This window comes from Aptenodytes patagonicus, chromosome 1 (genome assembly GCF_965638725.1).
Source record: "Aptenodytes patagonicus chromosome 1, bAptPat1.pri.cur, whole genome shotgun sequence".
Lineage (NCBI taxonomy): Eukaryota > Metazoa > Chordata > Aves > Sphenisciformes > Spheniscidae > Aptenodytes > Aptenodytes patagonicus.
This window is the reverse complement of record NC_134949.1, coordinates 6,204,088-6,225,527: the sequence shown is the minus strand read 5'-3', so window position 1 is coordinate 6,225,527 and position 21,440 is coordinate 6,204,088. Positions and strand designations below refer to the sequence as shown.

The following is a 21,440-nucleotide window of genomic DNA, read 5'->3' as shown; positions in this document are numbered from 1 at the left end:
CAGACTTTTCATAGGATTTACTTAGAGGATCCTATTTGTACTTTAGGTATTACTGCAGTTAAAATGTTGATCTGCTCAAAGATGAATAGCTCAGAGACAGAGTCGCTGAAGAAAGCTGTTCAGCTATGGTGAACAGAGCTGTAGCATGTAACTCTCAGTATTTTGTGTGAAAACACTTTTAATATGCTAAGATTATAATTAAAGTTGAATACAGAAGGGTCTTGCAGCTCCTCTGTAAACTGGTACTGTGATCCCTGATGGTCCCTTCAGTGTATCATTATGGCAGGTGGAGGGACACCCTAAATCCATACCGTATGGTATGGATCACAACAGCCTGTCCAGGAGCCTGTAGTAACTAGTGTAATATGCTTTTGCTGGAATAAAGCAAGAAATGCTTTTGCATCCTGCCAGAATTTTTACAATATTTAAGATTTTATTTTCCTGTTGTGCATCAGCATGAAACTGAGCTTAAAACACCAAAATAAATCCTGAGGTTTCCCCATGCAGAGGCTATGCCCAAATAGGCAGAGCACTCGCTCAGCATCTGGGAGACTCAAGTTGAAGTGTGGACAGAGGCTGAAGGCTCGTTTTCTCACGCTTTTGGGGAAGGACTAATCCCTGGGTACCTCATGATGTCTCTTCCAGGAGAAGGCAGGAAAAAAGAAAGTCTGGAAGTATATGTGTAGCTGGTAAGTAAAAGCTAGTACTATCAGTAACTGCTCATCTGTCGCTTGTTTGTGAACGCTTCCTTTTCTGTATCGTGCAAGGTCCAACAAGGCTTCAGCAGCCTGTTTAACTGAGCAAGAACGTAGCGTCAGCCATTAGGTAATAGCTTGTGGTCACTGGGCAGGTCAAGGGGAGTTTCTTCATCTTCCCCATGATGCTGGTAAAGTTTTACTCCTGCCACCTTGAGTCAGTGCTGGTGTTTCTCTGAGCTGGCTTGGAGCTTTGGTCTTATTAACTGGCAGAATAACATCTACTACAAAAACAAACCCTCCTTTTCTCCTGGTTTTGTCAGTTAAGTTTGCTGTGTAATTAAATGATGAGTTGGACTGTGTGTATGTCAGAGTATTCAAAGATTGTCTGTGTAGAGAAATAAAGCTTTTTATTTTAGCCAGTAAAATGATACAAATATGGATGAAACTTTTGTAACTAGAGAATTCGCTAACTTCTCTAGCCCTAGAGAAGAAATGAAACGGCTTCCTCAAAGATGAAAAGCCCCTTTTAAAAACTTCTTCCAGAGTATGCATGAGCGTTGTTTTGGTGATGCTTTAAGCTGGGAATAGACTTCACATCATTAACGCTGAATTTTAAAATATAATTATTGTTTGCTCCATTAAGTTTGACTAATGCAGAGATAAAAATGATTAATCAGGAGACTTAACATAATTAGTGCAGTGTGGCATCTGACTGCTTATATTCAGGTCTGTTAATGTGGGAAGCATAATTCTTCTTATGAAATGTTCTGGCTTGTGTCAGAATCTAAAACAGTAGAACCATTTTACTGTTTAAATTTGATACTGCAAATCCTAGTGCTGTGAAAACATTCACGGTCTACTACTAATGAAGATGTACAATACAGGAAATTTGAAATTATGTCAAAATTTCAGATAATTTTTTTAAAATGTTCTTTTATTTATGTTGCTGGGAAAAATGATTTTTTTATGTCATCCTGATGTATGGCTTTGGGAAAACAAAGAAGAAATTTATTGCAGAGAACTTATGTTCAATCTTGCTGAAAGATTGTTTTGCTTGTATGTTTAGTAGCCTGTCATGGTTAAAAGAAGTATGAGTAGCGTCACTGTGCAGAAAGGATATTTTAGTTTTCAAAAGCCTCTGGGGACTGCAAACATACTTTTAAAGTACAAGGGATCAAAAAAAAAGGCATTTTCAGCTAAATTTGCTTATAAAGTCGTAACCAATACCTGAAAAGGCGCTAGTGTGGAAAGGATGACTTGACTGACTTTAGGTTGAGGGTAAAGTCCTGAAATATTCCTGCTTTTTGTCTGCCAATACTGCTTCTGTGGTCAAGTGTCTGATCTTACTATCTAATACAGCAGCTGATATGCAGCATATTTTATTAAGACATTAATTATAAAGGCTAGGACTAGTACTGGGAAAGGTCATGGATTTCAAGGGGAGTGTGGGAGTAATACTCATGGATTGTAGATGACACAGATTCCATGTTACAGCGGGATGAGTTCTAGCCACAGTAGGAGTTCCAGGGAATTTGGTCTTCGGTGGAAGACTGTAAAATGATTTCCATGTAGTAGAAAACCTCCTGTGTGTTTTCAGGAAGACTGTATCTTTGTCATTTCTTTGCTGCTGGGTTATAACATGTTACAGAAACAAGGCTTCCTCTGTCTCGTTGAACAGTGAGAATGCAAATCTGCTCTGATCACCACTTGAACAGCTGTTTGTAGGGCTGACATAACTTAAGTCAGCATAGTGTTTACATCTCCTTAAAGATGAAACATATAGGTGAATGACCACTTCGTAATGGTCATAATGCTGCCCTTTCATAGCAGGAGGGAAGAGAAAAATAGTGATAAACTAGTCAAAAGGCCAGATACCAACTACACCTTTAGGAGAAAGGAGAACAAAGGATGACTTAAGCTTAGACATGAGACATCAGCTAGTTGTTGCACAAGTCAGACCAGTCTTTACATACTGGCAAGCCCCAAATTATACCCAGCCCAAGTCTTTATGCTTAAGTCTATTAAGAGCTGCCATAAATGTTTTGGATTGTGTTGACAGAGTCCTGGGCAGGAGGGTGGGTTGTGTGTTGGTGTTTTTTCCTCTTTTTCTTTCAAGAAAGGAGCATTGTTCAAAATTGGGCTTACTCTTTCCGGTGTAGTTTGTCACAAATTAGCAATTATGGTTTCTTCTGGCTTTGCAACTGATTATGTTAACCTTCAGCAAATTAATTATCTTCTGGCTCATGACTGCACACACAACACTTTGTAAAATGCAATTACAATAGAATCCTGCCAGTTCTTGTCGCTCCACTTTGTAAGCCTTGTGGTAACATTCATAAGGCTTAATAGTGAGGTGATGACATGAGCATTCAAACTGCAGCTTCTAGCTGGGTTAGTTGTAGGCATAGCTAATGGAGATGATTTAATTTTAAGGTGTACTTATTTATGTGGAACACATATAAAAAATAATTGCAAATTAAGACTAAGTAAATGGCCAAGTTGTGTTTTATTAGATTATGTTCTTTTGCTGTTTTATTGCTGGTTTATTCTGAGTTTTGTTCTTTTAGTGCTCTATTAACTAATATGTATTAGCAAGGCTGTGTTATTAAAAAGTCATAGACATATTGCAATAACTGATTAATATTAGTAGAGTTCCTGTAAGTCCTTTAGTCAATTGCTGCTTAAAAGCAAGATAGTAAGAGTAGTTGATTTAAATTCTTTGCAATATATATTAGATTCCTAAATTCTAATTTCATGTTTTGACACAGGCTTCCTCTGTGGAATAGTGCTTAGCAGGGCTGCCTTGGTTTCCCTCCTCTTGCTTTGCATCCTTTGGGGATCGTTTTAAAATTGCTTTGAGATAGCTTTTAGTAGCAGTTAATTCTACTAATTTCCAAAGTGACCGTTTTCCATTGGTGACTGTGCAGCATCTCATAGGGGATGCTGCAGAACTGCAAGTATTCTGCTGTAGTGAAACTTAATTTTTCATTAAGATGAGACTTCCAACGTGTTTCTTCAGGCAAGTTAAATCCTTACTTTCATATCTTCCACCCATTACTCCTCATGCAGTAAAACTACAACAGGTTCTACTCTAAAGAAAGGCTGATTATTAAGGGGGGGAAGGGTGCTTGTATTTTGCTGGCTGGTTTGTTTTTTTTTAATGCAGAGCATAGTGGAATATATTGATTTTACAAATAATTTTACTTCACCTTTAGCTTTTTTTTTTTGCTTCTGAACAGAGTAAAATTTCAATTAAGCCAAAATCTTCCCTTCTCTCTGTGTAAGTCTACTTGAAAACACCCACAAAAATAAACATACTAAACTTGAAAACCAGTTAAAGAAATAAGAAAAATATCAGTGTAATATAGCTCTTAACTTACTGCTGCCTGAGGGTAGTGTGTGGTAGAAGAGTACCAGCAATGTTAAAAAGCAAGTTGTTTTCAGGTGGTGAAGCTATCTGTTGAGAGAGTTAGTCTGGAATGAGTGCTCGTGTTCATTGTGTGCGAGTTCTTTTCGTCTTCCCCACAAATATGCTCTCAGGTAAGGAAACAGAAAGTAGTTGGTTTTACAGAACTGGTTCAGTGGTTCTATCATGAGAAAAATGGAAGACTATTTTTGTACAGCAAGATTACTGCTGTGTGTGTACAAATGTCAGCAGTAAGAAAATGCTGCTTTTGAGGGAAATGTGCCTAGTGGTGGATATCACACTAGCTCAGCCTAAACTCATACTGAATCCATAGGCTGAACTATTGACACCTGGGTCTGGGTGGGATCCATGAGTAGTAATCAGTGGTAAAGACAAAGGAGCTGCTGCTCGTTTCCAAGCTCAGTGCTCTGCTAGGCGATATGGGGAGGAAGATTAAAACAATTGAAGGAACTTTTTTTTTTCCTCAGTCCCTGGGGAAAAAAGAATAGTCCAACGCACTTGATCGGATCTCCTGTTCCTGGCATTTTAACACTTTTCAGAGTGCAAGGAAACCACAGAATGTTTGAGCTTGGAAGGGACCTCTGGAGGTCATCTGGCCGAACCCCCCTGCTCAAGCGGGGCCACACAGAGCTGGTTGCCCAGAACCATGTCCAGACAGCTTTTGAATATCTCCAAGGATGGAGACTCCACAACCTCCCTGGGTAACCTGTGCCAGTGCTCGGTCACCCTCACAGTGACAAAGTGTTTCCTGATGTTCAGAGGAAACCTCTTGTGTTTCACTTTGTGCCAATTGTCTCTGGTCCTGTCACTGGGCACCACTGAAAAGAGCCTGGCTCCATCCTCTTTGCACCCTTCCTTCAGGTACTTATGTCTATTGATAAGATCCCCCTGAGCCTTCTCTTCTCCATGCTGAACAGTCCCACTGATTATCTTTCTGTGGGCTTCACAAAGCTGGAAGCCCACACAAGTCTTCCAAGCCAGGTCTGGCAGTGTGTGTGTGTTCGGACTTGCTTGGGTTAAGAAATGGAATTGGCTGGCTCCTGGCTGTAAGCATCACATAGCAGCTGACATTTTGCTTGAGAGAGCATGTGTAAGGGCTAAAAATCTATGTAGGAGAATGGCTTGATGTGTATGTCCTTGAATATTTGGCATGGAGATTTGTTTTCCAGGTTTTGAGGATGCAGATGAATTCTACCAATATTAAATCTTGAATTTTTATACTTTCATCAATGAAAACGTTCTTGTCAACTCCTGACATCCTCAGTATTTCAGGTCCCCAAGATATCCTGAACAATAAAGGAGTTTTAAATAGAAAATATGTAAAATCTCCATCCTGTAAGTAGGGAATGCCAAACAGTTACAGAAATCTAAACTGTATTTTTAGAATTACTTAATTTCATGGTATCTTAAGTAATAAGCCAGAAATAGGGTACTTCAAGCCCTTTTTCTAGTAATTCCTTTAAATAAGATGCTTTTCTTGCAGCACTTGGTAAATACCAGTAAAAATTCTTACCCAAGAGCGTAACAGTGATGTGTTACAGGAGCCGTGTCCTCTGAGGCTGTTTGTTCAAATCCTCTTGTTTATTATTAGCTGGAATGCAGGGCTGTGGGCCGTGGAGGAGAACGCTAGCATGGTGCCTGCACGACACTTCTTATTAACAAACGGCATCTTTGTTTGAATATCTGTAGCTTGTGTAACTGTAGAGGGGCCATATCTTGAAAAAGAAGGAGGATGTGTCAAGTGGCTCGGTTATGTGGAGCAAATGCTGCAAGTGGAGGAGGAGAACTTTCCCCTGTTCGTTTTTACTAAACTGATTTAGAATATGGTCTAGAAATAAACAGGCTTCCTTCATGAAGACTAAAACAGAGACTTACAAGGACTGGGCAGAAAATCGCAATCTAAAGCCTGGTAAAATGTCGTTTTATTTTATGTACTGGTCTGTAATTGTTTATATCATGTGCTGTTTTACTTCTTTCTCATTTCGGATTAGTGATAACTCTGAGTTTTAAATACTTAATACTATTAAGGTAGATAATTATGTTTAATGGTGGAAGAAATGTGGCTCAGTTAACTTCTGGAAATACTGTTTTTCCGAGGAAGTATTGCTATGTAAAAGGGATTACATTTCTAACTGTACTTCACTTTTATGTTAAAAGGTCTCTCTGCATGAAGAGCAAAAATAAAATATAATAAATGATGCTTAATCTTTTCTGTTCAGAGCAGGTTTAATATCTATGTGCAGGTATTTACCAAGATTTTTCCTTTTGAACATTGGCTACCCACAACAAAATACTATCAAGTGTACGTCATGGCCTTTATTTCATTGTTTGTGGGAATGGACTGGAAGGAAAATAAACAGCCTGGGTATTAAAGAGACTTTTTGATATGAGCAGAGACTTAAAAAATGTTTTGTTTATTGCTGTGATATGTGCTTTGAATGTGTAGATGCGTAGCAGCTGGTGGTAGTGCCTGCAGACAGGAATTCGTGCCAGTGCAGCTCTTTGTGCAGTGGAATGTGTAATGTGCAAACAAGCAAGAATTTGAGTGAAGTAATGGAAAACAAATTAGTATGTTCCAAGTCTTTTGGGGTTTTTAGACTGCTCCGCAGTTGAGGAGGCAGTGATGATGGCTCAAAGAACAAAAAGGGGAGAAATCTCCTTTTCAGAGTTTGGGATAAGATTACACAGGACGCTATTCGTATACTGACCACATCAGAAAGAGGCATTACTTAAATTTGTGGCACATCTGTAAGAAGCAATTTATTATGCTGCTGATAATGCATAAGCACTGTAATGTACCTTGTACCTACACACTCCTTCAATACGTGTAAAGAACATGCTGAGGCTCTCGGTGGTACTCATTTTGTGCTACCTTGATGAGGAAGCTAGTGCTCGGCTGTTGTTACTTTTTCCAGGTGAGGTACTGTGTCTAACTAGGCATTTTTAGGCTAGTTTCAGGGAGAGGTCTCACTAGTGAGTTTGAGTCACCCCAGAGATCATTCCCATAAGTTGTATGACTACTTTTCCATGGGCTAGAGATGCATCCTCAGTGGACTGCAGATGAAAATCACTTTTTAAAATGCTGCGCCTTACTGTTTTGCAGTTCTGTAGCTGAACAGGATTAGAAGCCATGCAGGATTAGGCAAACGGCATGCAAACTACAGGTACTTAGAAAACCTCAAAGAGCAGAAGCTTTTCTTCTTGTGGGAAAGACCAGCATTTTACTGTCTTCTGGCAATTCCTCATTCAGCAGCAGCTCAGTTCTGTCAGTCTGTGCGATGAAAACGAGGTGTAACTATGGGCTGTTTGTGTTACAGTCACCCCTGACCAGGAGCAGCCAAGCTGCTGCCAGGCTGTCGTAGGCCGTTCAGCTGCTCCTTGGCCTCTGGAAACACAAGGGATAGTACTGCCTGTTCCCACTCATTTATTTTGAAGAACTGAGTTACTGCTGGGGCTGCAAGAAGGATCCTCAATGTTTAGCTTGGCAATTTAAATTAATGCAAAAATACATTATTACTAATTTTATTTCTTCCTTTTTTTGCCTTCCCCCCTCCTCCCCCTTAAAAAACCTGTATTTTACGTAGGCGATAGGGGGACCTTGGATCAAAGGTTCTCTGGTGTCTGTAGATGCCTACATCTACAGCCAGCCACTCTCCCTGTGAAACAGAAGGGAGAAGATGGCACAAAGGCAAGAGTAAGTAAGTATTTCTTTTTGAGTTGGATCAGATCTGTCAAACTGTAGCTCTGTATCAGTACCTGATTTCTTGCAAAAATTTCTATCCTTGAGAAAATTTTACTAATAGTCAGAATTTCATTTTTACATCTATTTGTAGGGCATGTCCTTATTTTCTCTTTAATAGTGTTTATTTTTACTTGGATCTGTTGTTTTGCTGTTAAATATGTCACTTATGGTAGTTGGTCCATTCCAGGTAGTCTTGCATTCATTATGGAGCAGAATATTACGTATTTTTTCTTTGCATTATGTCTATTAATATTATTAGTTCCTCCTTGCTTAAATTTACTGCACTTGCCTTTCTTCCTTAGGATTGGAAGAATTGGGAGTTCTGGAAAAGTAAACTGTTCTCCCCAATATTCCTTGCAAGCTGCAAGATACTTAGAATTGCAGCTGCTCAGTAGGAACTGGGACTTTCCTGTTAGTTTTTAAGTTGTGCAAGAAGCCTGTTTGTTGTCGGTTTTAGGAATTTAGTTCAATTTAGTGTGATGTTTTTCAATTTTTTATATCGATTGGCTGAACTGGACAGGGGTTTTGAAATTTTAAAAAAGCTCCAGCTTTAAAAATGTGGGGTTTTATTTTAAATGTGATTATGATGCACACAGAGACCACCTAATAGTGGATAGCTGGATAACACCCAGAATTCATCTGTAAATTTGTTGCCATTAAGTAATGCTGGCATCTCCAGATCACTTATTTCCTCTCTCAGAAAATAAGTACTGGAGCCTAATCAGGATTGTGTGCTTGTGTAGGACTAGTTTAACTTTTTGCCTGTGCCACTTACATTACTTAGATAGCATCACCTCTTTCTGTTCTGAAGAAATTGTCTTTTTCAATTCTTCAATAATTGGTGAGGTAAGGAGAGACTCTTATTAGAATGACAAAGGAAGAAAGCTTGTACTGATGCTAGGCAATGCTTTCCTCTCGCCTTGTAGGGCTGATGGCAGTCCACAGGTATCTAATTTATCAGGCCTGACTCTTCAGCAGTTTAAAATCAGTGAGGTGCAAAATGAGACCAGTTCTAGCCTCATCCTTAAGTGTCCTTTTGAAAGTTTAAATCCAGCAGTTTACTAGTCATCTCAGCAGCACTGACAAGTAAGATAATCTGATGTCCAAGTGTAGCAGAAAAGCAGTAATCTGGCTGTTTTGTTAGTCCTTTTTCACGTCATCGCAGATGCGGATTTTCTGTTCGATATTTCTGGCTGTAATGATGCTTCAGTTCCTTTGCATGGTGATCTTCAAAACTTACAAATTTGTAATATTTGTAAATACAGAAAACAGGTCAGTGTGACAGAGTGATGAGGGGAAAATACTCTCTAACAAGTGTTATGTCTATCAGGCCAGCTGTTCAGAAAATTTTTGTTCCTGGCCTTTCTTTTTATGATTTACCTCTTTCAAAAGCTAGATGTGTGACATTGCTGCTTGACAGGGTTTTAAGCACGCTCATTGTACCTTGTAAGCCTGACCAATTTTGGGGGGGATTTAAATGTGCTGTTTAGCATGCCATCATTGGCAGATTTTATCACTATTGATTATACTTTTTATTTTTTAGGTCATTGATAATATATTTCCTCAGTTTTTAGTCAAAATCAGTTCTCTGTACTAGTTAACTGACTATATATTTTCAGCCTCATCTGAGATTGCATTGTTTCCTGTATAATGTGGTGTTGATCATCTGTAATGCTAACTTTTGATTAGAAAATTTAATCATACTTGGTTTACATCTTTAACTGCTTTCAGTGAGATAAGACTTACTGAATAAAACTGATAAATAACTGGTATTCTAAAGTCTTGTCTTTAAATTTCATAGTGATGTATTAATATATTTTTGTGCCTAGGAAGATATTTCATGAAGAATTTTTCTTGTACCCATACTTAGCTTTTACTTTATCAGGAATCATTGTGTAATTTCTAATTTGGAGATATTTAAATAATTCCTCTTATAAGAAAAATCATATTTTATGCTTCTCTCCCAAAATATAACCTCTTGTCCCTGTCTCAAGCTGTTTTTTGAGTTTTCATTATGGATGGATTAACGTAACATTAAACTGTCTCAGTGCAGCTAGAAGGTTAAGATGATTCTGGCAGAAAGGGACGAGGATTACTTTAAAGGCAATGGATATGATAATTTCCACACTAAATGTAATTGAATTGTCATGAGGCACAGAACATGCCAAACTTTGATTCATATGTTACTTATGCAGAGGAAAGGAAGGTAAGCCATGGCCACGTTTTCAGCATAAATCAGGACTCAGTTTCTGGTGCAAATACAGTTTTGCTTTCTTTTAAGCAAAGGTTTAAACTTCGTTTCAACTTCTGCCACTTAATCCATCTGTGTTGTTGAAGAGCTGTGCATGTGCTTTTGAGTATTTTTTTTTTAAATACAAGTAGTAATCTATTTTTTAATTCTGTTAATAAAAAAATGTGTCAACTACTTACTACTTGAATGTATTGACTACTGTGTATTACAATATTGACCACTTATTATTCAACCACACTCCTTCTCAAATCAAATCTAATTTCTTGTTTACTGGGAAAATAGTGATAGGAATTTTTCCCCATTTCTTGAAGCCCAGCAGCAGTCTTAACTTTAAACAAGTAAGCTTTTCCCCCAAATCTGTCCACTGGAGAAGTGAAGATTAGGATTGCTCAGTACTTGAATTCTCTGAAGGAATGTCAGCTTTCTAAGCGAGCATAAAGTTTTTACTTTTTAAAAAACCCATATTGGCCTTCTAGAAGGACTTGCTGTAAGCACAGATCTCTTTGTCTTGCAAAAGAAAATGCAATTTAATTTTGATTATGGTTCCTTCAGCTTCTCACTTTGAAAGTAATGCTAAGCTTCATGTACTACTTTATGTCAGTGTAGATTTGGTAGCTTTAGTGGATGTTGTCAGTTTAGTAGGCATAGTATGTCAACTAGTAAAGGATAAAACCCAGATTGTTATAATTGTGTCGGGGACTATATAGTGCTTGAATGCACTCGGAGTCACATAGAGTTCAGTCTGTGCCCTTGTGTGGTGACAGTGCTGGGGAGGGGTTCTAGAAGGGCGCTGTGGTTGGCGTGCGAGAGTTGTGTCTTGGTCAGCGTTCACATAGGTAGCTGGGTAACAGAGTCCTGCAATCGCTATAAAACTGCGTCAGAGAAAAACAAACCTGAAACCAAACTGCTTTGTGTCTTGCAATCCTCTTTCAGCTTAGGAATAAAGGTGGATCCAGCACCTGAAGGAGTAGGAGGAACGGCGCACTGCTTGGACAACACCAAAGGCTGAGCAATATGAAATGAGTCTACTTGCTTCTCACCTTAGAGGAAATTATTTATCAATGTTGTGGCACAGAGATGCATAGCTTCCAAACATAGCAGATGTAATTCTTAATTATTATTTTTTTTCTCCCTCAAATAATTGTGTAAATACATGTGTGCTTATTCTGGTGCACACTGGAAAAAATGACGAAGCTTGATGTCCTCGCTAATAAATGGGAGCAATATGATTGGCAGATGATGGTGACAAGCAGAAGGGGGCCAGAATGAGGATAACAAAGTGTAACTTCTGGAGAAAACTTTAAAGAAACAGTCAGACTTTCCATTAGGGGAAGTCTGGGGCGAGCATCACTGTTGCCTGAATGCTGGTGCTTTTTTCTGTGATGGGGCATACTGAGGTTCTCCCTGCATTCCCCTAAAGAAACTTCAAGTGAAAACATGCAGACGCCATGCTAAATCTCTAACGGATGGCTTAGAAGGCCACCTTGGCACAACTTCTTGTCTAAGTATCTGAGAAATATGTACGTAAATTTATTAAAGAGATAGTGGGTTTGAACAAATAAATGTGTTGTTAATGTCATATGATAGAAAACTGTAATATCTGATCTGTTTTTCTGTTTCGTGGCCCAGACGGTTGATACATACAATTCCTGAAGTTCATTATGTTGCCATGAACTAAACAGTGAAGAAAAAACACGTCTGGAGTTATTTTTATAACTGTGTGTGCTTGAAAATTATTTCAAACCTTTTTAAAGCTTTGCTTTATCTAGAGTTCATTGCTTTTTTAATAATCGAAACAAATCAGCTCTTGAATCTGTCACAAAATTATCATTGGTTAAAACTGATTTGCCTCATTGGTTTGAAATCATAATTGTATTTGGGATATTGAAGTGCATTATGTTGTTGAATAGTCAAAGCAGCATCTTTCTTACTTTTCCTTTCACGGTGCCCTCTTTACATTCCTGTCCATGTTCCAGAGATGGTTTCTGTTAAGGCAACAATGTCAAGGAACCTAATTCAGTTACAGGCACAGTCTGCTTCACCTTCTCTTGATCAAAACAGATTTATCTAAACTTTAACTCCACCGCTGTAGTAAACTCTGCTGTATCTGCAGGGTACTGATGTCCAACGCTTACCCATGCATCCATGTTTTCTGGCTTGCCAACCTTCCTGTTGTCATATCATTATGCTTGTTCCAGCTCTGGATTGCCCAAGTTGCAGTTCTGATACTATAATGATGTCCTTCCCTGTTTTCAGAGAAATAAGTCTTAGGCAATTTCTCAGATGAAGTCGTGCAGTATTTCTTCGTCATTCATCAGTATTCTAATCCCTCTCTATGAATCTTGTAAATAGTTCACACTTTTGTTTTAAAACAATAGTATATGTTTCAGCTTTCTTTGACTGTGACGTTTGTGGAATTGGCAACTAGTAGCTTTTACTACTTTGTTCAGTCTTTCAGTTAGTGGGTTGTGGGGTATTATTAACTCTATAAATACCTGCTTTGATGGAAAATTGGGAACATTGTAAACTAAGCAGTTAGGATACTACCCACTAATTGTACTTTACTCTGAACAATATTCAAGACGTGCACCAAGGTCATGTTTTGTTCTGATAGAATTGTTTTGGCATTTGTCCGTCCGAGTAGTCTCTCTAAAGTTGAAGTTTATTTTCCAAGTATTTAGCTGCAGTTCTTTGTTCACAAGGGAGAGAATCTGAACAGCATTATTTTAATTTTCCACAGGTGCAGATGCCGAACAGGATGCTGCTATCAAACTTGCCCAAGAACGAGCAGAGATAGTTGCCAAGTATGACAGAGTAAGTGAACTTGATGATAATTTTCAAGACATTTTGTAATTAATCTTAGTAATATGTCTGTTTAAAAAATGAATCATGGTTCCCGCTAGCTTTTGTTTAAAATACTCTATGCAGTACTAATTTGATGGTTTCATGATACACTGGCCTCTAGGTGAATTAAATTCTCCCTCCACGGGTGATATTCTGGATAATGTCTCAATCAACTCATTTTTCGGGTGCATTGCAAGTTGCTTTGGGGCTGTTTTAAGGTAGTGTAATGTATGAGAATTAATGAAACTGGGATGTTTGAGGACGCTCAGTATATTTATGAGATCAGAAGGACTCTTATTTTACTTTTTCTTAATTTAATTTTTGGTTATGGTAATAGAAACATTTTTAGTCAGTTTAGGACTAGTGTTCTCTTGCCCCTCCTCTACCCTACTACCAGTGTGTCCCAAAGATCATGCTTTGAGTGGTTGAATCCTGTCTTCTGTGTCTTAGCTTATTGTGCCGTAAAACTTAGTTTTGCTCTTTTTTTTTTTATTCTTTCTTTTAGGGACGGGAGGGTGCGCAGATTGAACCGTGGGAAGATGCTGACTATCGTCTTTATAAAGTCACAGATAGATTTGGGTTTCTACAGTAAGTAGCAAGCTTGAAAAGAAAATAAGGTTGAGACTTTGCTGCTATTGCTATTTATGCTTTTTATTGTATTGACTATTTGGTGAAAGTATTATGCCTTTTAATAGATCTTCTGGAAACTGCTGTGTAAGTTTTGGGTAATCTTTCACTGTGCTTTTCAATTCCATTTCTAGCTGTTTTTCAGTTCTGTAACTTGATCTTGTGTAAGGAGTGAAATGTTTTTGAATATTTTATTTGGGAATGAAAATTGATGGTCTACAAAATATATTTCAAACTGAATTAAATTGCAGATAAATTTTGGTTTTTAAGTAATTGTGTTATATATAAACAAACTTGAAGTTCTTAGAATGATTTTTAAAAATTTTATTGTAACGATGATTTAAAAGAAAAAAAAAATCCCAACACATTTAAGGTTACTTAATGGTTGTATATGAACAACTGTGTATCCCAGTCCTTCAAAGATAAATCTCATTTAACTTCATGTTTTTAGTAACCTTACTGAAGTCTCTGCTGATTTGGGACCTAATGTTGCATCATAAAGTCAAGCCAGAAAATGCCAGAATCCAGATCCAATTACCCTACCTCCTTTGTAACAAATAATCTCTGTCTTCTTGGCAAATAAAAGATGAGAGTATTAAAATGTATTACGACTTTTGTAGTTGGCAGATGTAAATATCCAACTTGCAGAAACTGAACACAAGCTGACTTGCTACTTTTGATAATATCCAGTCAAGACTCTCTACCGTTCTTGGTGTTTGGCATTTAGGTTTGTGCTTTATGAAGTGCAATTAAAATCCAGAAAAATCAGTGATGAGTGGAAAACTTATTACAATAACTATGTACTTTTATAGTACTGGGGGGGAGGGTGTGTGTGTTGTTTTTGGGGGGATCCCCCCCCCCCTTCTTCTATTTGTAGAAGAATGTACAAATTTGTAATGTCATTGGTTTTATAAGCTGTCAGTTGAAACAGTGATCTTTACCTGTAGACTGCCTTTGCTTCATCAGGGTGAGTTAATTTGGTGTGTGACCTCCAAACAGTTCTATTTTACACAGAGAGGTCTTTGTGTTGGTAAACTACAGCTGCAACACCACCTGTCTGGTATTGTAGTTGCAGTTGTAGGCATTCTTAATGGAGGATGTCAGAATTATTGCTTGTGCCAAAATAATTGAAGCCACTGCTAAGTTCACCACTGACTTCAGTGGAAATTGAATCATGCGCCTTCAGATTTGCAAGTGGATTCTTGATTTTGGTATCCTTATGAACTCCTAAACTTTTCCTGTTGTTTGTATTGTGATATTTGCCTTTTTATATGCTAGGCATGGAAGAATGTTATTCATGTCTGCTACAGTTGCTGCTGCAGTCAGTTTTCAGGAGTCTTTGATTTCATGGCTCCTACGCTGAAGGATAGCATAGGAGCCATATTTGAGATGCAGTTATGGAGGTGCTGCTTCGCAAATCACCATGTGCCAGTTTCCATGCTGTTGTAGCTGAAACTTAAAGCTACTGTGGGCACCCTTACATCATACTGCAGTCATTCTTATGATGTGGTAAGGTAGATGGACCTTAGTCATTAGGCCATACTTGCTTTCTTGTAATGTTGTCACCAATGCAAAGTCTATGCAGAATTCATTCGCTGCATAGTTAACTTCAAGGGATGAAATCTGAAATGTTTATAACACATGAGCACTTGCACAAATTAACAATGTATGTAGATACTCTGTCTCTTCACTAATTGTGCAATATTTTTTACTTATATGCTAATGATGTCTCGTTATAAGGCAGATTTCACCTGAGAGTGCTGTCAAGGCTGCTTTATGATTCTTTAAAGCAAATTCATTGCAAATGATGTTTTTATTTTCCTGAGAAATAAAATACCTCCTAATAGGAGAAATATAATTAGGATAAGCATATCAACTGTCTTTCCCTGAAAAGACAATTTATATTGCACTATAGATTTTAACTATGGTCTGGGTTCATGTATACTGCAGTACTGAGCCCGTGCAATCTACCGTTTCTGAAAGAAACTCCTATTCCTCCAAGAACTTGAAATTAAGCAGTATGTACCAAAAGCCTCAAACAGTTGCCTTAATGGTTATCATCCATAAGACCCATGATTCCTCGTGACCCTTCTATCGGGTGTTTACAGTGTGAATTAACGTAATGGGCTGATGCACGTTGAAAACTGAAAGTCTGGGGACGGTATCAGATTTATTGTACTCCTAGTTAAGTGGAGATCTGCAATGATTTGTAAACTTGTTTACACTGACATCTTAAAATACAGAAGACATTTTTCAGCTACTTAATATCAGAAGGCTGCTGGATGTGGGGAACCTGATGGAAAATTAGGGCTTGTTTGCTCAAGTGCAATAGGCCTTGATTACTATCGGTAGTTTATAAACTTCTCTTTCTCCTTGGCTATGTCCTGTCTGCAGCTTTCCTTGGCTCTGTGAAGGTGCGTTCAAAGTTCAGCTGATTGCTGATAGGGCAGAAAAGATAAGGTTGGTGGGATGAAGCACTCAAGCTGCCTGTGTAACTTGCCACCAAGAAGAAGATGGGAGAAAGTAAAGACTAGAGGCTTTTAAAGAGTAGTTTTGGTCTAGATCTACGATTCTTCTGGTGTCCCAGTGTCCTTATCTGTACTGTTTTTTATTTTGCAATTCTGCAAATGAATATGAAAGTTCTAGTTGACTTTGGAAAGGAAATTGGTGTGGACAGGTTATTAAAAACAGCTATTTAAAACAAAAAAGCTGAGTTAATACCTGATGAATTTAGGGAACAAGAAAGTAAGTTCAGTGAGAAGTACCAAAGCATTATAATAATGAGACTTGTTTGAAATGAATAAAGGGAAGTTTTAGAGGGAAGTTGGATATGAGAAGGTTTCCAGCAAACATGCTAAGCTGCGAAATAACCCTGTGGGGAGCTGAAGGGGTCTGTCTCTTGAGATGTTTAGGACCAGATTGTACAAAACAAAATGCACCTACGAGGAGTATTGTCAGCAGGACTGACTAAATTTTAACGGGTGTGTTTTCAGTAGAGTAGCTTATAAATTGTATGAGAGGCATGCGCAAACCAGAAACAGTTAAAATCTCATTATTGGCTAAAACGTAGAAAACTTGGCCTTACCAATTGCTGTTGTTGTGAGGCTGTAAGGAAGTGGTGGTTGTCATGGTTTATTTAAGCCATATGGTGTTGCTGGCAAAATAGTCTCAACTTGGGAAATTTTTTACATAATTTATTGCCAAATAACACAACATTCTGATTGCTGATTTGGATCTTGGGGGAGGGGGGGAGACCTCAAAACATAAAACTTTAATGAACACCTAGGGGAAACACCTCTCTCCCTTCTGCCCCCAGGACAAACTTCCCTTGTTTTTTGCCGTGGGTTGCCCTTTGCTTGCCCCAGTTCCTTTGGTGAGGTGACAGGCAGTGCATGGTGCAATGGCTTCTTTCTGCTGCTCTTAGTTTCTTACTTGTTTTTGTCTACTGCTCCTTGTATCCTTGTATCTTACTTGTTTTGTGCTGCCCCAGTGTGGGTCACCCGCGGGCTGCAGTCCCCTCGGAGACGTCCCTCCCCTGGCATGACGTGCCTTCTTCTGAGAGCGCATCTCCAGCCGTCCCCCCAACAACACCTCCTTCCGTGTGTCTCTTCTGCTTCTCCCCACATCTCCTCCATTTCTCCTGCCTCTAGCAGCTGCCATGCTTTTAAAAATATGTTTTTAGTAGGCGGATCGTGGGTTCCTCCAGCTGACTGAAGTTTTGGCACATGATGGTTTTGTTATAGCGGATTCAGAGCTGGCTGGAGCAGCCATGACAGGCACAGGGCAGGTCATGGCCCCCTCCCACACAGGTCACCCCTGCAGCCCCTGGCTACTGAAACCCAATACCTGTAACTGCCATGCTGGGTACAAGTCAAGCACTGGAAGCTCAACTTGTGAAGAAGGTAACTGAGACGTTGGCCAGTGTCTTCTGGACATGTTGGTTACAGAACACTGTAAATGTGACAGTGGTTACTAGATTGTTGTACAACCCGACAGTGTGTTTGCTTCCTTCTGGAAGGTTGAGGATGTATTTGGAGAGAGATGCTTTCAGTGCACTGTTTTCCAAGGGGAAAAGGACATTTCAGAGTCCGGAGGTCTCACATGACTCTAAGGGCACATGTCACCTCTGATGGAGCTACGCTTCAGACGCTGATGTGCCTTCTCATAGCAGAGACTATGCTGCATGTGTGCCACCTGGACCCAGTTGGTAACTGGGTCATACTTTCCAGTGCAATATTTCCAACCCTGTTGTGTTAAACTCAAATTTGCAAAGCAATACAAGAAAAGAGAAGTAGCATTGGTTCATCTCAATACCATTTCATACAGTTTTAATATCATTAGCATTGTTAATCTTAATTGATATAGACTAGTTTCTGTCAAGTACTGTTGGTCTTCCTAAAGTCACCTGGTATACATGGAGTAGTGCCTATTAAAACTTAACTCTTCACTTATGTAATGTTTCTCTAGGAGAAGCCCATGTCAGGGAGCTCATCTTAGTCATGAACACAAGTCTTGAGAGAACGGACCAGTATATTTCTACAGGTGCACTGTGGTTACCTATAATCCTAAAAATATGTTTAAAAAAAAAAAAAAGGCAACAACATTCCTACCCAAAAAACTTCAGGCATGGTCCTCATTCTGTAAATTCTCCAGTAAAAATCCTGCTGGACTCCTGATTTCATGTTATGGTGTGGGAATGCTGAACAGTAGGGATGATGTGAAAAATACCATGCATTTTTAAAAGGAACACTTTTTCCTCCAGGAAATCTAGCACCAGTGATTGTATATAGAGTCTATCAGTGTTTTGATAAGATTGAATATTCTTTTCTAGCAAACATTCTTGAAATTGTACGTGACAGATAGTTTGTTCTATACCTGTAAGTCTAGCAGACCATCTCAGGGGACCACCATAGTGTTCAGCTAAGCCTTAGTCTATAATGTATGACTCTTCAGTCAAGTATTTTAGGAATGGGAGAAATGCCTCAGATCTCTTCACAGATAGTCATAACCAAAACTGTTTCAGCTGTTTTTGGAAATGAAAAAGAAGGAATGTTTGGTATTCATAAAAAATAAGGTTTGTTTGGTGTGTTTTTCTCCCCCCCTCCCCCCCCCTTAGGACATGTTGTGTCTTTTTGGTCAACGTTGTGTCAAGCTACCTCATTTTTTTTTCCCTCCAGATTTAATCAAAAGTTCTCATTTCATGCTCAGAATACACACACACATGCACGTGTGCACACACGCATGCACCAGAATGTTGCAATTAAAAAAAACCCAAAAAACAAACAAGCACAAAACAAAAACAAAACCCTTACCCCAGAAAACCAAACTCCAAACACCCTGCACCCCACAAAAAAAGCAGTTCCTTTCTGTCTTATCTTGGAGCCTGGTAAATTTTAAAGTAAATGTTCTTAATCTTTTCACTGTGGACTGTTCTTCCATAGAAACTTTACCTTGTAGATACTTCTATTTGCAGTTTTTCTAGCAGCAGTCATTGATAAGGAAATAACTTCAGGGGAAAAAAAACTAAAGGAATTTCTGAGTGTCTTGAAGCTCATAGCAGGCATTCCAGTAATGCTGTGGGATCTGGGATTTTCCCCTTCCCCCTCCTTGAATTCTTTAGTTGATTTGTTACTGCTTTGGGATGGTTAAAAAAAGCTACTACAATTAATACATTATTCCTTGGGTGGTGGCAAGTCCTCTACTACTCCTAGGAGCACTTTAAAAGATATTTTTAAATTCTTTAAGCCTGCAGTTTAAATAATAATATCTATATTACTTTGTCTATTTAGAAGTGGCAATTATATGAATGATTTTTATAGTTAAAAAATTATTAAAGGTCTTAAAGCAACAAATCCAAATGACAGTCAATGTTTTGTAGATAAATAAGAATTTAAACTTTAACTGAAGATCATTGAAGCACATATTTAAACGTATATTTTTGTGAATGTATCCTTGTATTTATTTTTTGCGAAATCTCCAGCTAGCTACAAGGGCAAAATAACTTTATTCCTTCCCCTTCCTCCCTGCCCCATATAATGTTAAGGTTGAGTGGTCACAAGAGCATTGGCTGATTGGGGTTTGCAAAACAGCCTAAACTTTGTACGTGCTCCTAAAATAGGGTAAAAGCTGAAAGCAGCATTTTGCAACTCGAAAGGTCAACACCAATTTCATGTTTAAAGAGCCCATCCTCTTTCGGGCCTTTAAGCACCAGGCCAAAAGTCAGAGAGCAGGATAAGAAAAACAGCCTCAGTGTCTTCTTAGGATGGCACAGAAAACTAAAATTTGAGCAAATCCAAACAGCTAGAAGACATCTTCCTTTCCTTAGGTCTCCACACCAATATGCCCCTGTTCAATACACTGCCAGGTTCTGTGCTCCTTTGTACTGAAGTCTCTAACTCATTGAATGACATTCCCTCTCGAAGATCAGACATCATCTGGGATCGTTTGTTTGGTACCTGTTGGAACTAGTGATTTCAGTCCTTCATCAGATAGTGACCAAGCAAAAGTATTAAAAAAATAAAACAATTCTACACCTTTCCTTTTTAGCTAGCAGTTATGACTTATATTATTGGGTCTTTTATTAGCAGTACTTGTTGTGTATATTCTTGTTTGATTCTTATATTTGTCTATCCCTGTATATCACCCAGCTGTGAGGGGGGCATTCAGTTTTATTTCATAAGAAAACTTATTAAGGCTACAATTGTGCTTTTCTAAGTAAGAAGAAAATAACTGTCATTGCTTTTTGGAATTCGGGACAGGTACAGCTCAAGGCCAAATTTTACTAATCCACACTGGGAAACATAGATTATGACTAATACATGTTGACTAATATATTGTGAGAAGCGTTATAATTGTTCAGGTTTTAATAGATACAAAGTGGAAATAACAGAAGAAACTACAATTTATTTACTGCAGCTTTTCAAGAACCTTTTTCTTTCCAAAATTCGTTGATGGATGCTGTCAACTGCATTGTCCTGTTAACTTTTGATAATGAGCTGTGAAAATCCTAAGATGCCATGACAAAACTTAAAAAAATGCAGTAACTATTTTAAAGACTTATTTCTCCAACCCACACAATATGAATTCTTTTCAGATCTTGTTATTATCAAGGTCTGTGTAAAACTTGTATTAATACTTATTATATTATAGCAATAACCAATATTAGCAGGTTTTGTGGTCTAACTTGGGTGATTCAGCTTAAACGTGTTTTTCTTTTACTACCTATTCAATAAATAGAAACTGGGGATGTGTGTGCAGTCTGGCAGATTCTAGTATGCTGATAAGCGTCAAGGGATCAGCATAGTGAGGTTGGGCAGATTGGAGGTTTCTTCTGCAAGGTTGTTTGTTTTGGTGTGTGGGTTGTTTTTTTTTTTTTCCTTCTAGTGAAGGAAAACATACAATAGAAGTAGTAATGGTAGAAAATACAGTGGTTTTTTTCTACGTTCATGAAGCTCTTGAAAATTTGGGTTAGATTCTTGTACTACTCTTACAGTAGCTCTGCACTGATTCTGATGGAATTGTACCAATTTACAGCAGCTGAGAATCTGACTCATACTCCTTATTCTTTATCCCTCGAGTCTATTAAAGGAGTGAACATGCTTGTAGAATAGTTTGCTAATGCTGGAGATTATTGCATTGCCAGCGGTGCTGTTCAAATAGTAGAGTTCACTATTATTTCTTTGGCTAAGATAGAGGCCTACCTGCTCTTCTCCGTCGAACTTTACTCTTTAAAAAATATATTGCATTTTTATTAGCTCTGTAATGCATTTCTGCAGCATGCTGCAAAAATGAGCTAGGGGAGCAAAGAAATTGAGAGCTCAATCAGGAATTGTGAGATACTCCGTTAAATGT

At 38.4% G+C, this 21,440-nt stretch overlaps 1 protein-coding gene across 3 annotated transcripts in view; it reads left to right on the top strand.

The window, feature by feature from the left end:
- USP6NL (USP6 N-terminal like) overlaps nt 1-21,440 on the top strand; it is a 131,782-nt gene that overhangs the window by 48,187 nt on the left and 62,155 nt on the right. For 2 of the 3 annotated variants that reach the window (XM_076351947.1, XM_076352036.1), the window contains exons 3-4: nt 12,859-12,932; nt 13,468-13,550. In XM_076351947.1, the coding sequence (XP_076208062.1) occupies nt 12,859-12,932; nt 13,468-13,550 (157 nt within the window). Of the gene's footprint in view, nt 1-5,770; nt 6,035-12,858; nt 12,933-13,467; nt 13,551-21,440 lie in introns of those variants that run through there. The other variant, XM_076351857.1, reaches the window with a different exon arrangement.